The sequence below is a fragment of the Mandrillus leucophaeus genome, unplaced genomic scaffold, assembly GCF_000951045.1.
Source record: "Mandrillus leucophaeus isolate KB7577 unplaced genomic scaffold, Mleu.le_1.0 Scaffold129, whole genome shotgun sequence".
Lineage (NCBI taxonomy): Eukaryota > Metazoa > Chordata > Mammalia > Primates > Cercopithecidae > Mandrillus > Mandrillus leucophaeus.
The window spans coordinates 2,727,435-2,745,762 of record NW_012101243.1 but is presented as its reverse complement, the minus strand read 5'-3'; the positions used below and the strand labels follow the sequence as shown (position 1 = coordinate 2,745,762).

Below are 18,328 nucleotides of genomic sequence, written 5' to 3'. Positions count from 1 at the left end.
AAAAATAAAAATAAATAAACAAATGTCAACATGTATTTTAATGGCAAGAAGGGATAACTGGTCAGGAAAAAGAGATCAATATTTGACTAGAGTCACTGGGAAAGAAGGTGGTGTTTGAAGGATTGCTGCTATTTATTTTAAGAGACAGGGTTGGCCAGGCACGGTGGCTCACACCTGTAATCCCAGCACTTTGGGAGGCTGAGGCAGGCGGATCACCTGAGGTCAGGAGTTCAGGACAGCCTGGCCAACATGGCGAAACCATGTTTCTACTAAAAAATACAAAAATTAGCCAGGTGTGGTCGCATGTGCCTATAATCCCAGCTACTCAGGAGGCTGAGGCAGGAGAATTGCTTGAACCTGGGAGGCAGAGGTTGCAGTGAGCCGAGATCGTGCCGCTACACTCCAGCCTGGGTGACAGAGCGATACTCCGTTTGTTTGTTTGTTTGTTTTTAAATGAGGGTGTCACTCTGTCACCCAGGATGGAGTATAGTGGCACAATCACAGCTCACTGCAGCCTCAACCTCCTGGGCTGAAGCATCCTCTCACCTTATCCTCTGTAGTGGCTAGGACTACAGGTGTGTACCACCCACCAGACTTGACTAATTTAAAAAAATTGTGTGGTTTTTTTTTTTTTTTTTTTAAGATGGAGTCTCGCTGTGTTACCAGGCTGGAGTGCAGTGGTGCTATCTTGGCTCACTGCAACCTCTGACTCCCTGGTTCAAGTGATTCTCCTGCGTCAGCCTCCTGTGTAGCTGGGATTACAGGCATGAGCCGTCAAACCCAGCCGATTTTTGTATTTTTAGTAGAGACGGAATTTTACCATGTTGGCCAAGATGGTCTCGATCTCTTGACCTCGTGCTCCGCCCACCTCAGCCTCCCAAAGTGCTGGAATTACAGGTGTGAGCCACCCCTCCTGGCCAAAAAAATTCTTTTGTAGCAACAGGGTCTTGCTATGTTGCCCAGTATGGTCTTGAACTCCTGGCCTCAAGTGATGCTCCCAGCCTTCCATAAGTGTTGGAATTATAGGCCTGAGCCACTCTGCCTGACCTAGGATTGCTGCTGTTTAAATGCAGAAAAGTAGAAAAGGACCCTTTGAGGAGACAGCATGAGCAAGACACATGAAAGAAGAGAATACACAAAACTTGCCCTAATACCCATGCAAACCCCTGTAATAGGGGGAGCCCTGAGAATGGGAATGGCTGTGTCTTTCAGGTATGCCTTAAAAAAAATTTTATTGCTAAGGGAGATGGAGATGGGAAGTAATCAGTGTTTGTAACAAAGAGTGGTTAGATTTGTGTTTTAGAAAGTTAGAGAGAAAGACAAAAAAATATCTTTTTTTTTTTTTGAGACAGAGTCTCGTTCTGTCACCCAGGCTGGAGTGCAGTGGTGCTATTTCAGTTGACTGTAATCTCTGCCTACCATGCCCACCCCCTTACCTACCTTTTTATTTATTTATTTATTTACTGAAACAGAGTCTTGCTCTGTCGCCCAGGCTGGAGTGCAGTGACTTGATCTTGGCTCACTGCAACCTCCGTCTCCCAGGTTCAAGTGATTCTCGTGCCTTAGCCTCCCCAGTAGCTGGGATTACAGGCATGCACCACTGTGCCTGGCTCAGCCAGGCTGGTCTCGAACTCCTGACCTCAAGTAATTCGCCCACCTTGGCCTCCCAAAGTTCTGGAATTACAGGCATGAGCCATTGTCCTAGCCAATTTTTAAATTTTTTATGAAGACATGTTATCATTGTGTCGCCCAGGCTGATCTTGGATTTCTTAAATCAGCTCTTCGTTTCTTCTTATCATTTAGCCGGGGTCTTTACCTTGGATGTAAGTCTGTTTTCTTATGTCCTTACCTGTCTTTATCTATCTGTTTCCCATTTAATTATGCCTATATATAACCTCAGCTATTATACTTAACTCATCTGTGTCTTTTTTTTTTTTTTTTTTTGACTGGGAAAAATTTTTTAAAATTACAAGCTTAACCCATTTGATGTATTTCAGAGGTACAGTGCTTTTCTTCATTTATCAGTGAAAGAAGTTAAGAAATTAACTTTCAAAAAAATTCAGTAAGTGGCAAACAAACATCCTTGAAAGTCGCAGTCACATATAGTGTCTCCTAGAAAAGAGGAGGGGTAAGACAGCCTCCACCTACTTTCACGAGTTTCATCAAATACTGGATCTACTCAAGGGTGGAGTAAAAAGGCAACTTTCAAAAAGGAGTAGGTTATTAAATGAGGCATTTACTATACTCCTTCCTAAGAGCCCCAGATGGGGAACATGTTTTCTCAACTAGATCTAGGAAGTGGACTGTGGAATCAGTCAGTCCTCGTCACCTTAAGGTGACGTCCACTGGTTAATGAATTAAAAAAAATTAAAAAAAAGACTTAAAAACAAACTTCACCACACTCCGCCCTAAAAAAGAGGAGGGGGGAAGAAAGAAACCACTAAGATGTCCCAGAGTGGAACCAGGGAGCAGCTTCAACAATTCCAATTAGTCTGTTACAGAGTCATCCACAAGCATGCCTTGCTTTTAAAATACATACATATATCTTGAAACAACAAAACCAAAACTAGTACTAATCACTTTTCTGACAATATACAATTACTCAAAATTAACTAGTACTGGGATAGGGATGCGAGGGGGCCATAACTATGGGCCTTGTCTCACATGAGTACATGTGGGTAGGTGCAGGGCATTTGCCATTATGGCAAAAACTAATTTTAATTTTTAATCTTTAGTTTGACTTAAACATTGCTTTTAGTATGATGCCGACACCAGCTGTGCAGAAAGGGTTCTGGAGAGATGTTCACAGCAGCAGACATCTGCGACTCTTCTTTGGTTCTGGAGGTTCCAGGGCAGTCAATGTTGCTTCATCAGACACGTTCTTTAGGCCTTTCTGTGTGAGTGCAGAACACTCCACATACTTGACAGCCTTCAGGTCATGGGCCAGCTTTTCAGCAGTCTCTGGAGTGATAGGCTTCTGTTTGTTCTTGGCAAGTTTCTCAATAGTAGAGGGGTCATCTTTGAGATCAATTTGGGTCCCAACAAGCAACAGAGGAGTCTTTGGACAGTGGTGAGTTATCTTGGGCACCCGCTTTTCTTTCACATTTTCAAATGAAGATGGAGAGACCACTGAAAAATAGACTAGAAATACATCTGTTTGTGGGTAACTCAGTGTCATAATCCCTCATAATCCTCTTGCTCTGCAGTATCAAAAAGTCCAAGAGTATATGGTTCTCCACCAGCCATAAAGGTTACTGCATAGTTGTCAAGAACAGTTGGTGTATATTCCGATGGAAATTTGTTTGTTGTGTTGTTTTACCAACAGCACCATCATCTACAACAACACACTTAATTGTCTGCATTGTTGAAATAGTTTGGTATCCACTTTAAATATTTTAAATCTGATGTTGACCTCAGCTTCTCCACCAGGGCATTGGCTCATCTGTGCTTTTTATTTGATGTTTGTTGCATTCTAGCATTGGGCAAAATAAGGAAACTTTGGTACTTGCTAGAATTTCTTATATTCTCTTCTTTATTCCAAATTAAGAAAGAGATGTCATCTTGATTTTAATTATTATTAATTGTAATTAAATATTACTGCATGTCCCAAATTTATTATAGTACCATATATTTAGCTCTGATTGTTCAGGAAGCAAAAATATCCCTTATAGTTATGTTGTTTTTAATTCCTTTAACAGTCCAGCAAACTAAGAATTTTATACTTGTGATTTAGAGTTTAGTTCTCCACAGGCAGGGCAGAGTTCTTCCACAAAGGTGGCTGTTGCTCAACCAGGTTGATCTCTTACCTAGTTCGTTATTCTGCTTATTTATTTAGTTTTGGCACTGTTTTTTGTTGTACCTTGTTTTCTGTAGCTTATCCAAAATAGGTTGGATAAGCTAAGGATCCGTTCTTTTTTTGTATTTGTATTGTAAAATGTTTATGTTGTATCAGAGAGATACGCTGAAGAACTGAAATCAGTTCAAAGCACTGACCTTCAGAACAGAAGGATCAGAGGAACATTAGTTTATGCCATGAAAACTATTTGCATTAGTATGTGGGTATGTGTGAGAGAGAGAGAGACAGAGAGCACAAGCATGGGAGAGTGAGATAGCCAGCAAATGATTGTAATAAAGCAGACGGACAAAGACTAGAAAGCAGGGAAACTTTTGTTTTCTGCCATGACTGATAATCATGTGGTTCAACATATGTATTAAATACTTCTCAGATTAAATCCCAGAGTGCTCCAGAAATTGTAAAGATTGGCTACATCTGTGCAATCAAGAGGCTCACATGGCGAGTTAAACAAGTAAAAACTAGTAAGACAAAATGAAAACCTGACGGAGCCATACGTAAATATGGAAATACCCTGGAAGCATGGAGGTGGAAATAATTTCACTTCTTAGCATTAAAGAAGCCTTCAGTCAAAGAGACGGGGGACGTTTGTCTCTCAAGAAGTAGAATTTAATGGGTATAAAAGGAAAAAGTATCATTCTGAGTAGAGGGAGCAGCATGTTTAGAGGAATGAAAGTACATGGCCCATGTGAGGAACATCATATAACTAAGGGTGACTAGAATATAGAGCTTTGGTAAGATTTGTTTTAGTAGGAGGCTGGAAGGGTAAGTTACAGCTGCACACAAAGCAAGGTAAAATGCCCCATAAGAGTTTAAACTTCATTTTGCAGGCAATAAAGAATCATTTAAGTAATGACATGATCACATCTATTTTAGGAAAATAATTCTGGTGACTGTGAGGAGTTGGATTGGAGAAGTGACAGTAAAAACAGTTGTTTAGAGGCCTCTCATAGTAGCCCAAGTGTCAGATGAGACAGACGTTTTTCTGGTCCTTTTTCTTCCAGTTTAAGATGTATAGTTTTTTATTTTTTTGTTTGATTTACTATGGGACTTTAGTTTTCAGGAAGTAGTATATTGATTTATTTTATATTTGTAATATTATGACTATAACACAAGGTTTTGTTCAATCTAGACTTTGAGATTGGAATACTGAAATAATTTTTCCTGTTCAGGTTTTGCAATGTGACCCTTGGGCAAAAATTTAAATTCCACAGAGCTTGTGTCTTTTTTTTTTTTTTTTTTGAGACGGAGTTTCATTCTTATCACCTAGGCTGGAGTGCAATGGCGTGATCTCCGCTCACTACAACCTTTGCCTTCCGGATTCCAGTGATTCTCCTGCCTCAGCCTCCTGAGTAGCTGGGATTGCAGGCGCCTGCCACCACGTCTGGCTAATTTTTGTATTTTTAGTAGAGACAGGGTTTCACTGTTTGCCAAGCTGGTCTTGAACTCCTGACTTCAGGTGATCCTTTTGCCCCAGCCTCCCAAAGTGCTGGGATTACAAGCATGAGCCACTACGTTCAGCTGCTTCTCTTTTTATGTGTAAAAATTAGGACAGTAATACCTGTTTCGCAGAATAGTTGTGAATCTTGAAATTACATTTATGTGCAGGCACATGGTAAATACTAACAATTGCTGCCCCCCGCCCCCACCCCCCATGTAAAGTTTGCTAGGCTGGGCCTGGTGATTCATGCCTGTAATTCTACCACTTTGGTAGGCCTAGGTGAGTAGATCTCTTGAGCCCAGGAGTACAAAACCAACCTGGGCAACTTGGCAAAACCTTGTCTCTACCAGAAAAAATACAAAAATTTGCTGAATGTGGTGGCACGCACCTGTAGTCCCAGCCACTTGGGAGACTGAGGTGGGAGGACGGTTTGAGCCCAGGAAGTAGAGGTGATTGCAGTGACCTGAGATTGTGCCAGTATACTCCAGCCTGGGTGACAGAACCAGGCCCTGTCTCAAAAAAAAAAAGTTTCAGTGGAGTTTGGTAGGATTATGTAGCAAAATTGCTTTCACAAATTTGAATCCAGTTGGGCACAGTGGCTCATGCCTGTAATCCCAACACTTTAAGAGGCAGAGGCAGAGGCAGGTGGATCACCTCAGGAATTTGACACTAGCCTGACCAACATGGTGAAACCCCGTCTCTACTAAAAATGCAAAAATTAGCTGGGTGTAGTGATGGGTGCCCGTAACCCCAGCTGCTTGGGAGGCTGAGGCAGGAGAATCGCTTGAACTCGGGAGGCAGAGGTTGCAATGAGCTCAGATTGCGCCGTTGCACTCCAGCCTGGGCAACAAGAGTGAAACTCCATCTCAAAAAAAAAAGAAAAAAAATTTGAATCCTAGAAAGGCCCAACAGGGGCAGATCATTTCTTTCCTTTCAGCCCTGCATTGCTCTTTGTTCTAGGTTTAATCAGTTTCAGAGTGCCACAAGAGGCCCTGAAATATAATGAGTGTATGTATAATTGTTTGGGCTATTTCACCTTTTCTTAGACCAGATGTATTAAAAGTGGAAATTTTATGTTTTTCTGTATAATCCTGTGATTAAATTTGGCTCTATATTAAGCACTAGAGCTTTAATAATACTTTTTTTTTTTTTTTTTAATAGAGATGAGGTCTCACTATGTTGTCCACACTGGTCTTAGACTCCTGGGCTCAAGCGATCTTCCCTCCTGGGTCTCCCAAAGTGCTGGTATTATGTGCCTGGCCTATTACATTTTAATCAGAGATAGCTCTGGTCCCCACTTGAATATATTTTTATTGTGAAAAAGACTTTCTATTTCATGTTTCCACTTAGATGTCTTGGCATCTCAAAGAACTTTTTTTTTGGAGACACAGTTTTGCTCTGTTGCCCAGGCTGGATTGCAGTGGTGCAATCACAGCTCACTGCAGCCTTGACCTCCCAGGCTCAAGCGATCGTCCTGCCTCAGCCTCCCCAGCAGCTGGAACTACAGGTGATGCCATCATGCCTGGCTAATTTTTAAAATTATCTTTTGTAGAGATGGTGGTCTCACTGTGTTGACCAGGCTTTGTTCAAACTCTTGGGCCACAAGTGATCTTCCTGCCTCAGCCTCCCAAAGTGCTGGGATTACAAGTGTGAACCACCATGCTTGATCTTGTCTATTTGTCTAGCCTTCTCTTGCAACTCTTCTTTTTCTTTAGTCAGTCATTCTGCAGCTGGCTTGAATGCCAGCAAAAAGGCACATAAGCCTAAAAGGGTGAAAGTATTTGATATATGTAAAGTCAGAGTTTCAGGGCCACCACCTGGGACTGTGCCCGCTTGGATTCCCAGACTTTGGACTGTATATTAAGCTTCTTAAGTAGCTACTATATAAACTCCTGTGACAACTCCATGGGTTCCTTAACTTTGATGAGCAGTGGCATTCTCTGAACTTTGCTGCTGGAGTAGATAACCTGGGTGGTGGAGTACTTCCTTGGTTGTAATTTACCTCATCTGTGCTCCCTCAACTCATGAGGGAGCAATGAGTTGCCACCTGTGGAAATCATGGGGTGCTCTGCTATATTTCTACTTGTTATACCCTCTAAGGGGCTTGGACAAAGCTATTTTATGGCAAAGGTAACTAAAGGGTGAAGGCTAAGGAGTTTGTATCTCAAGATGCACAACATAGGAAGCTCTTGCTTAGATAATATGAGATGTTTAAAAAAAAATCTTAGTTTGTAATTCTTATTCTTCCTTTGGCTTTCCATCAGAATAAAATCCAAATTATTATTATTATTATTATTATTTTTTTTTTGATACATAGTCTTACTCTGTTGCCCAGGCTGGAATGCAGTGGCATAATCTTGGCTCACTACAACCTCCACCCCCCGGGTTCAAGGAATTCTCCTGCCTCAGCCTCCTGAGTGATTGGGATTACAGGTGCCTGCCACCACACCTGGCTAAGTTTTGAATTTTTTTAGTAGAGACAGGGTTTCGCCATGTTGGCCAGGCTGGTCTTAAACTCCTGACCTCAGGTGATCCACCCGCCTCAGCGTCCAAAGTGCTGGGATTACAGACGTGCGCCACTGCGCCCAGCTGCAAATTCTTTATCTTGGCTTGCAAAGCTCCCATACAAAGCTTATCTCCCTTCATTTACCATTCTTTCCTGTGCTTGCTATACTTTCCCTCAGATATGCCATACTCATTTGCCTCTGTCTGGAATGCTTTCTTATTCCCACCTCTAGTCTTCACATGGCTGGCTCCTTGTTATTTGGATGGTTGCTTAACAGTCTTCTCAGAAGCCTTCCTTACTACCAAGTCATGTTTTGTCACATCAGCCTGTTTTTCATCATAAATACTTGAATTAGAATATAATCTCCTTGAAAGCCAGATCCTTTACTGTTAATTGCTTTAGAGACAGAGTTTAGAGCAGTATCTGACACATGGTAGGCATTCAGATGTTTGTTGACCATGTTTGTCAATGCATACATTTTGTTTGTTTTGAGATATGGTCTCACTGTGCTGCCCAGGCAGGTCTTAAACACCTAGGCTGAAGCAGTCCTCCTGCCTCAGCCACCTGAGTAGCTGAGATTACAGGTGCAAGCCACCCTGCCCAGCCTTATGTGTGCTTTTTAAATTTTTCTTCCTGTCGCCCAAGCTGGAGTGCAGTGGCACAATCATAGCTCATTGAAGCCTTGACCTCCTGGACTCAAGTGATTCTCCTACCTCAGCCTCCCAAGTAGCTAGGACTATTGGCACATGCCACTATGCCCAGCTAATTTTTTTTATTTTTAGGAGAGATGAAGGTTCGCTGTATTTTCCAGATTGGTCTTGAACTACTGAGCTTAGGCAATCCTCTTGCCTCGGCCTCCCAAAGTTCTGGGATTACAGGCGTAAGCCACTGCACCTGGCCCATATGTGTAGTTTTTAATTGATCTGAGTTCTGGACTTTTGATAACATGAAATTCTACTGATGGGAGTTTGGGTTGATGGTACGGGGAACCTCTATATTTCTTTACTAGGATGGGAGAAGTACAAAGGTTATGAGGGAATAAAATTGGTAAGTGTTTTAGAGCAAAACTGCTTCTTGAATAAATTTAGTAAATCTGCCTAATTATGAAGTTAAATCGATTTCATAAGTGAATTAACATCTCATCTATTGAAATATTTTTCATTTCTTTTACATAGTCATCTCAGCAAAACTTAAGGAAAATAAGAAGAATTGGTTTGGACCAAGTCCTTATGTAGAGGTCACAGTAGATGGACAGTCAAAGAAGACAGAAAAATGCAACAACACAAACAGTCCTAAGTGGAAGCAACCCCTTACAGTGTAAGTTTGGAAGTATTTTTCTATAGTACGTTTTGTTTAGTAGATGATTGGAAATACAATTTAAAAAAATGTTTCTCACTTTGGTTTTTTTTTTTTTTTTTGAGACGGAGTCTTGCTCTGTCGCCCAGGCTAGAGTGCAGTGGCGTGATCTCGGCTCATTGCCAGCTCTGCCTCCCAGGTTCACGCCATTCTCCTGCCTCAGCCTCCTGAGTAGCTGGGACTACAGGCGCCCGACACCACGCCCGGTTAATTTTTTTGTATTTTTGTAGAGCCGGGGGTTTCACCGTGTTAGCCAGGATGGTCTCGATCTCCTGACCTCATGATCCGCCTGCCTCAGCCTCCCAAAGTGCTGGGATTACAGGCGTGAGCCACCGTGCCCGGCCTGGTTTTTGTTTTTTTTCTTCCTCCTTTCTCTCCTTTTTTCCCCCCCTCCCTTTTCCTAGGATTCCTTCTGGTCTGCTTTTTTGTTTCTCTTTAAATAGCTGTTTTTATAGTCATTCCCTTTCTTTACGTTCTCTAGTTTAGTTGGTGATGATACTGCTCTTGTCACTGAACAATAACTGAAAAGAGCCCATGGTCATAGACCTAAAAAGATTTCTGGCAGCCCTTTTATTAACTTTGGGTTGAATTAAGGGATTATGAGTACCCCTCTCTGTTTTTTAACTTAATTTTTAAAAATAGTATTTTAATTAGTTTTTTCTTTGTTTTGTTTTGAGATAGTGTCTCACTCTGTCACCCAAACTAGAGTATAGTGGTGCTATCATAGCTCACAGCAGCCTTGAACTCCTGGCCTCAAGAGATCCTCCTGCCTCAGCCTCCCAAGTAGCTGGGACCACAGGCATGCATCACTGTGCCTGGCCAGTTTTTTAGTATTTTAAATTACGGTGCCAGTTATACTATACTTATTTATTTTTTGAATGAGATGGGATCTTGCTGTGTTGTCCAGAGTGCCCTCAACCTCCCTGGCTCAAGCAGTCTTCCCATCTCAGCCTCTTGCTCCAGTAGCTGGGACTACTACTATACATTTTATTCTACAACTTTCTTTTTGTACTTAACACTAATATCATGGTGATCTCTCTACCTGAGTACATATGGATCTTGCATCCCTTATATAGCTTTGTAATATTCCTTAATATGGGTGGACTATATTTTAATAGTTCTGTATTGATTAGTTGGCTCCTAATGTTGTGTTATTAGGCAGTGTTGCGGATACATCGATGTGCATATATCTTTGTATGTTGGTGTTTATATCTGTAGTATAGATTCATAGAAGTAGGATATAGCTCAGTTTTAACACAAAGCCCCAAATGTTGGCATTATAATCTAAGATATTGACACCCATTAAAGGTTAATTTTAATTTTTAAAATTAAAATAGAAGAAAACACATGGAGCCGGGTGTGGTGGCTCACACCTGTAATCCCAACTCTTTGGGAGACTGAATCAGGATTCTGTGAGGCCAGGAGTTCAAAGGGACAGTTTGCTATGATTGCTCCTGTGAATTGCCACTGAACTCTAGCCTGGGCAATGTAGCAAGACCCCATCTCTACAAAAAGAAAACAAAAAGGAAGAATGATTTGGCCAGGTATGGTGGGTCACTCCTGTAATCCCAGTAGTTTGGGAGGCCAAGGCGGGAGGATCACCTGAGGTCAGGAGTTTGAGACCAACCTGACTAACATGGTGAAACCCAGTCTGTACTAAAAATACAAAAATTAGCTGGGCGTGGTGGTGGGTGCCTGTTATCCCATCTACTCGGAAGGCTGAGACAGGAGAATTGCTTGAACCTGGTAGGCAGAGGTTGCAGGTTGCAGTGAACTGAGATTGCGCCATTGCATTCCAGCCGGGGTGACGAGTAAAACCCTGTCTCAAAAAAGAGAAAAAAAAGAAGAATTTATGGGAGATCATCTGGAGGCCCATATCATTCCAGTGTTCCTCATCTGTGTTTATTTCAGCATAAATGTTTCTTATTTAGGCTTTCTGTTTTTAATTAATGGCCCATCGTAGATTGAGTCGAAATGAAACAATGTATTAATAAAAATTTCAAAAAAACACATGAGGCTGGGAATGATTGCACATGTTTGTAATCCCAGCTACTTGGGAGGATAAGGTGGGAGGATAAGGTGCTTTAGCCCAGGAGGAGTTAGAGATTAACCAGGGCAAAGTAGCGAGTTCCCATCTCATATATATTTTTTCCTTTACCAAGTGAAATCTATAAAAGGTCACAGCCTCCATAATGGCTAGAGATGTTCAGTTAAATTAGATGGTCACCTAATTTCCTTCAACTGATTTGAGTGCTTACTTGATATGCACTCGGAGGCTCTTAAGCTGTTAATGTCATGAACTCCTTAGTGATTTAAAAGTTAAGAAAAAAGAAACTGTCTTTGTAGTTCTGTGTGGTAGTGCTGTTTTTGATCACAGACATTTGGGGAACTTAAATTCAAGTTCTTTTCCTGAATTTTTAAGTTGCAGCAAATTGGCCTGGAATTTTATCACTTCCATTGTTGTGTAGCAGGCTTTCCAGACTGCTGTTGAGAACTGAATTGAAACAATTAAGACTGGTCATCTTTGACAGTGTACTTTGTATGCCTTTTTCTTCCATATTAAAAATAGTAAAGTTAAATTCATTTGCTTTTTATTTCATCCCCGTTATGATTTCTGAACTGACTAATACAGAATTTTTTTTTTCCCACTCTCACCCAGGCTGGGGTGCAGTGGTGCCATCTCTGCTCACTGCAACCTCTGCCTCCCGGGTTCAAGCAAATCTCCTGCCTCAGCCTCCTGAGTAGCTGGGATTACAGGCATGCGCCCCCACTCCCAGCTAATTTTTTTGTAATTATAGTAGAGACAGGGTTTCACCATATTGGCCAGCTGGTCTCAAGCTCCTGACGTAAAATAATCCTCCCACCTCAGCCTCCCTAAGTGCTGGGATTACAGGCGTGAGCCACTGCGCCTGGCTGAGAAATATTTTCCTAATATGATATATAGTATGAGCTCTCTTGAAAGTAGCATATGAGAATTTTGAAGAGAATGAATACATTGTACCCCCTAAGAAGAAGAGCAATGTGGAATTTTTAGTTTGTTTAATCTACCCATTGCTGTTGAAATGGTGGTGGTAATAGGTACAGGTAGACTTCAAAGGAGGAAAATGTTTCTTTGTCCCCTCAAACTTGATCACATTAGAGAGAATGAGATATAGAGAAATTCAAACATTTCTGGAATTTATCTTTGTATCATTGAACCATAGGACTGTGGTAGATTATATAGTGCTCCTAGCTTTCTGATGCTTGACTCTAACATTGATTGTATATGTATTGCAAATTCAAATTTCCCAGTTTACTTTGGAAATACCATTATAGAGAGTATTCTTTATTGGCATTTAGTAAGGTATGAGTGAGTTCATATTCGATAGTTGGACTGGGCAACTTGCCTCTAGCAGTGTGAAACTTGGTGTATGTAATGTAATCTTCAAATCATTATGTAGCTGACTTGAGGAACTTTTTAATATAAAGTTTAATGTCAATATTTTATTCAAATTACCGTTCTGCTACTTACTGGCTGTGTGACCTTAGGCAGTTTGCTTTGTATCTGAATGTCAGTTTCTGTATCTGAAGAAGGAAGTGATAATTCCCATCTCATAGGGTTACTGTGAAGATAAAATAACCTCAAGCTCTGTAAACTACTGACATAAGGATTTAATTTGTAAAGTTACTCTTCTGTACTACTAAAGTAAAACTAGTTTTCCAATAGTTTGTTGCAGAATAAGCAGTTTCACTTTTGTTGACAATATGTGATGAATTTACTTCTATAGTTCAATCACAAGTGAAAATGACCATGTAAGCATGTAGCATTCAGATAATTTTCATAAGATTACTGAACACAGGCCAATATTGGTTGTATAGTAAACTGTAAGGGGTGCAGTGAGAAGACTTTAGACTTTAAAACTGAATTGTAATTTATTTAGGATCTCATTGTCATATTCAATACAAATAATATTTTTTCCGCTTTTTTCACTTTTAGTATCGTTACCCCTGTGAGTAAATTACATTTTCGTGTGTGGAGTCACCAGACACTGAAATCTGATGTTTTGTTGGGAACTGCTGCATTAGATATTTATGAAACATTAAAGTCAAACAATATGAAACGTATGTATGTAAGACTAATAGAAATTGCACTTAGCTGTTTGTTTTTCTGGAAGAAATTTGTGTGCCAAGCATGCATAATGACTCATGTTCACTCATACTTTTAAGTTTTACTTGTTATAGGATGAACAGATAGAAGAATTTTACAGTGTTGAAAGTATTCTGAGTAACCTTGGTTTGGCCATTCATTTTGAATTCAGTATTTTTAGTAAATATTTATTTACTTAGTAAATAGATATCAGTAAAGTAATACATAGTTAATTGTGGAAAAACTAAAATATAGAGCAGAGATGAAAGAAAAAATAAAAATCCCACTTCAGAGACAAATCCAATGAATATTTTTACAGATTTCCTTTTCAAATGATTTTTTTGGGGAGGGACATGGGGAGACAAGGACACACTCTGTTTCCCAGGCTGGAGTGCGGTGGCTATTTACAGGTGCAGTTGCAGCACAGTGTAGTCTTGAACTCCTGGCTTCAAGTGATTATCCTGCCTCAGCCTCCTGAGACTGAGACTAGGCGGGTACCACCACATTCGGCTTTAATTAAATGCTTATTTTTTAAAATGTCCTCATTTTATGTGGTTGTGGTTTATATAATATGGAAATATGTGTAGCTTGTTTTAATTAATATATATTAATTATATAATTATGTATTAATAAAACACATTTTTTCTACCCCTCAACTATCTAAAACATACTTCTAAGAATTTTCTCATTTAGGGCTTATTAGATATAATTTATCCTTAAATTATGTTTTTACTCAATTTAATTCAGGTATGTATTGCTAAATAATCTTTATTCTTATGCTGACCCATTTTATACTATAGTCTTACAAGGATGGAATGAAAATAATAAACGATGGACATACTATTTTACATCATGGATATGAAACATTAACAAATTTTGTCCTTTTTAAAAGATACAGTGTTTTGGTGTCAAAAGTACTCAAACCTTGGGTGAAACAAAGTTAAACAATTTATATGCACATATAGTTATATTTTCTTGGACATCACATATTTAACAGTTAATTTTTAACAGTTAAGATGCCTTAACTGAGGGAAAAAAGTGACCATTTTTTCTGTAACTTTATTTTCTTCCAGTTGAAGAAGTAGTTGTGACTTTGCAGCTTGGAGGTGACAGAGAGCCAACAGAGACAGTAGGAGACTTATCAATTTGTCTTGATGGGCTACAGTTAGAATCTGAAGTTGTTACCAATGGTGAAACTATATGTTCAGAAAGTAAGTGACCACCTTTTTAAGGTCTTTAATGATCCTTCTTAAATAAAATAGCCATTGTAGTATGCTGTATGTAATTATTTTGATTTTTTTTTTCAGATTAATAAAATGTTTTTTTCTGGCTGGTGTGGTGGCTCACGCCTCTAATCCCAGCACTTTGGGAGGCTGAGGCAGGAAGATTGCTTGAGCTTGGAGGTTGAGGCTGCTTTGAGCTGTAATCACGTCACTGCAGTCCAGCCTAGGTGACAGAGTGAGACCTTGTTTCTTTAAAAAAAAAAAAAAAAAGAAATGATTTTTTTTCTTTTTAAAAAACAGACATTGATCACTTTAAACATTTTCTTTTTAGTTTAATCTACCCATTGCTGTTGAAATGGTGGTGGTAATAGGTACAGGTAGACTTCAAAGTAGGAAAGTGTTTCTTTGTCCTCTCAAACTTGATCACATTAGAGAGAATGAGATATATTCGTATTTCTATGAATAAAAGCATGTATATTTTTACATAAGTTGAAAAATTAGCCAAATAGAAGTTGAATCACATTTGGCTCTATGAGTAATGAGTTGATTAATATAGTATTTATTCTATAGGCCCACTATGGCAGTTCATATGGGTTAGATGCCACACTGCCAACTGTGCCAATGGCAGACAAAATTTATTGTCTGTAGCAGTGTGTGGTTGAGTTTAAATATGAATTTAAAACTTTTTTTTTTTTTTGGTACGGAGTCTTGCTCTGTCACCCAGGCTGGAGTACAAGTGGCATGATCTCACTGCAAGCTCCGCCTCCTGAGTTCACGCCATTCTCCCGCCTCAGCCTCCCCAGCAGCTGGGACTACAGATGCCCGCCACCACGCCCGGCTAATTTTTTTGTATTTTTAGTAGAGACAGGGTTTCACCGTGTTAGCCAGGATGGTCTTGATCTCCTGACCTCGTGATCCACCTGCCTCGGCCTCCCAAAGTGCTGGGATTACAGGTGTGAGCCAAGGCGCCCGGCCTTTTTTTTTTTTTTTTTTTTTTTAAAGACAAGAGTTTTGCTCTTGTTGTCCAGGGTGGAGTGCAATCTCGGCCCACCGCAACCTCCACCTCCTGAATTCAAGTGATTCTCCTGTCTCAGTCTCCCGAGTAGCTGGGATTACAGGCATGTGCCACCACGCCCAGCTAATTTTTTTTTTTTTTTTTAGTAGAGATGGGGTTTTTCCATGTTGATCAGGCTAGTCTCGAACTCTTGACCTCAGGTGATCCACCCACCTCAGCCTTCCAAAGTGCTGGGATTACAGGCATGAGCCACTGCATCCGACCTCTAAATCCTTCTTAACACTGGACCACACAGCCATTACAAGCTGAAATCCATTTACCATTCCCCTTCTGCTTCTGTAGGCTACACTTGCAGGGATACCTTTTGACAATACTAATTCATTATACGTGCGTTAGTAAATCTTACAATCTCTGATTTAGTGGTGTGTGTTAAAGAAAAATAAACTGTGTGGCACCTTAGTGGCTACACAGCTAGCATATTTAATACAACTTTTTCCTGCTGTTTTTCCCATCAGCTATTTCCATCACTTCCTAATGTGCTAAGTGTATTTTCACTTGAAACATAGATTTTAGAGGCCTGAAGACAATGAAAGAGCAGATTAATGGATTTCTTGATGAGTTTGACAAAGATCTTTTGGTTTACTTAGAAACTGCATTATGAAACATTTTGCAGCTGTCAGGTGCTATTCTTTTTCTACTTTGTTGAAAGACTTCCTACTTCCTTTTTGACTCATGACTTTTAAAAATAACAGGACAGGCTGGGCGCAGTGGCTCACCCCTTGATCCCAGCGTTTTGGGAGGCTGAGGCAGGAGGGTTGCTTGAGCCCAGGGGTTCAAGACCAGCCTAGGCAACGTAACAAAACTCTGTATCTGCAAAAAATTCAAAAATTTGCCATGTGTGTGGCATGTGCCTGTAGTCCAGGTACTTGGGAGGCTGAGGTGGGAGGATCACTTGAGCCCAGGACTCAGAGGTTGCAGTGAGCCAAGATCACGCCACTGCACTCCAGCCTGGGTGACAGAGTGAGACCCTCTCTCAAAAAAAAAAAAATAAAGTAGCAGGACCTAATATGTCTTCCAGATTAGTTCTTTGGGGCTAGTGAGGACGGAAAGAAATTTCTGAAATGGTTATACTGATTTGGAGTTAACACTGATTATTGTTCACAAGAACTCTCTAATAGTCACATTTTTCTATACATAAATTGGAAGTCTGGAAGATAAAATACAAGTTATATTGTTAAACTGCCTTAAACCTCAGTATTTATAGTGTCCTAAGCTTCGCCCCCCAGAAGTTGAAACTAATGTAAAATATTTAATAATTGCTGGGCGTGGTGGCTCTCGCCTGTAATCCCAGCACTTTGGGAGGCCAAGACGGGCGGATCACGAGTGCAGGAGATCGAGACCATCCTGGCTAACATGGTGAAACCCCGTCTCTACCAAAAATATTAAAAAATTAGCCGGGCGTGGTGGCGGGCACCTGTAGTCCCAGCTACTTGAGAGGCTGAGGCAGGAGAATGACGTGAACCCAGGGTGCGGAGCTTGCCGTGAGCTGAGATCAAGCCACTGCACTCCAGCCTGGGCGACAGCGAGACTCCGACTCAAAAAAAAAAAAAAAAAAAAGAAGTAGAATATTAACAATATCATTGCATCCACCTGTATTTTTCTTCCTATATCATTCCTTTTCTTTCCTTTAGAGATAATCACTATTCAGAACTTTGAATTTATCATTTCTGTGATCTTTAAAAGTTTTATCCTATGTGTGATATATAAGCAGTACTTGTATGTTTCTCTTGAGCTCTATGAAAATATCAGTGTTTGCCTTTTTATTTATTTTTTTGAGTCGGAGTCTTCCCACTGTCACCCCGGCTCGAGTGTAGTGGCGCGATCTAGGCTCACTGCAACCTCCGCCTTCCGAGTTCAGGCGATTCTCCTGCCTCAGCCTCCGGAGTAGCTGGGATTGCAGGCATTTGCCACCACACCCAGCTAATTTTTAGTGTTGCCTTTTTCTTTTTTTGAGACGGAGTCTCACTCTGTCGCCGAGGCTGGAGTGCAATGGCATGATCTCGGCTCACTGTAAGCTCCGCCTTTCCGGTTCGTGCTATTGTCCTGCCTCAGCCTCCTGAGTAGCTGGGACTACGGGCCTTTTAAGATTTAGTCATATAATTGTGTCTGTAGGTCATTCACTTTTACTACTGCATAGTAATCTGTTGAGTGAATGTACCGGGTTTTAACATTTTTATATCAAAGGACATTTGCTTAGCCTTTTTTTTTTTTCATTATGAACAGCGATACATTGAACATTTTTGCATATGTTTATTAATAAACAGATTTAACGTTTATGTTGGGTGTATGCTTGAGAGTAGAATTGCTGGGGTATTTTTATTTTCAGCTCTACAGTATTTATTGCTTCTTCAAATATGCTATTTGTTAGGATTTTTAAAACTGAGATGAAATTTACATAACATACAATTAACCATTATATAGAGTGTACACCTTAGTGGTGTTTAGTGTGTTCATAATGATATACATCCACCATCTCTCTCTAGTTTCAGATCTTTCTTGTTACCTGAAAAAAAAACATTTCTTTCTTCTCCCAAGCCGTGATAACTACTAATCTGCTCTCTGTCTCTATGGATTTGCCTATTCAGGATATACCACATAAAAGGAATCATGTGACTTTTTTGTCTGGATTCTTTACGTAGCATAATGACTTTGAGGTTCATCCAATTTGTAGAATGTGTCAGTACTTCCTTCTTATGTCTGTATAATAATTCTACCGTGTATATATGTGCCACAACTTGTTTGTCCATT

At 40.3% G+C, this 18,328-nt stretch overlaps 1 protein-coding gene and 1 pseudogene across 3 annotated transcripts in view; one reads left to right on the top strand and one right to left on the bottom strand.

The window, feature by feature from the left end:
* Positions 1-18,328, top strand: part of ITCH (itchy E3 ubiquitin protein ligase) — a 160,844-nt gene that overhangs the window by 47,056 nt on the left and 95,460 nt on the right. For 2 of the 3 annotated variants that reach the window (XM_011972437.1, XM_011972438.1), the window contains exons 4-6: positions 8,976-9,117; positions 13,133-13,257; positions 14,356-14,493. In XM_011972437.1, the coding sequence (XP_011827827.1) occupies positions 8,976-9,117; positions 13,133-13,257; positions 14,356-14,493 (405 nt within the window). The remainder of the gene's footprint in view (positions 1-8,975; positions 9,118-13,132; positions 13,258-14,355; positions 14,494-18,328) is intronic. The other variant, XM_011972439.1, reaches the window with a different exon arrangement.
* Positions 2,804-3,362, bottom strand: LOC105533858 (annotated as a pseudogene).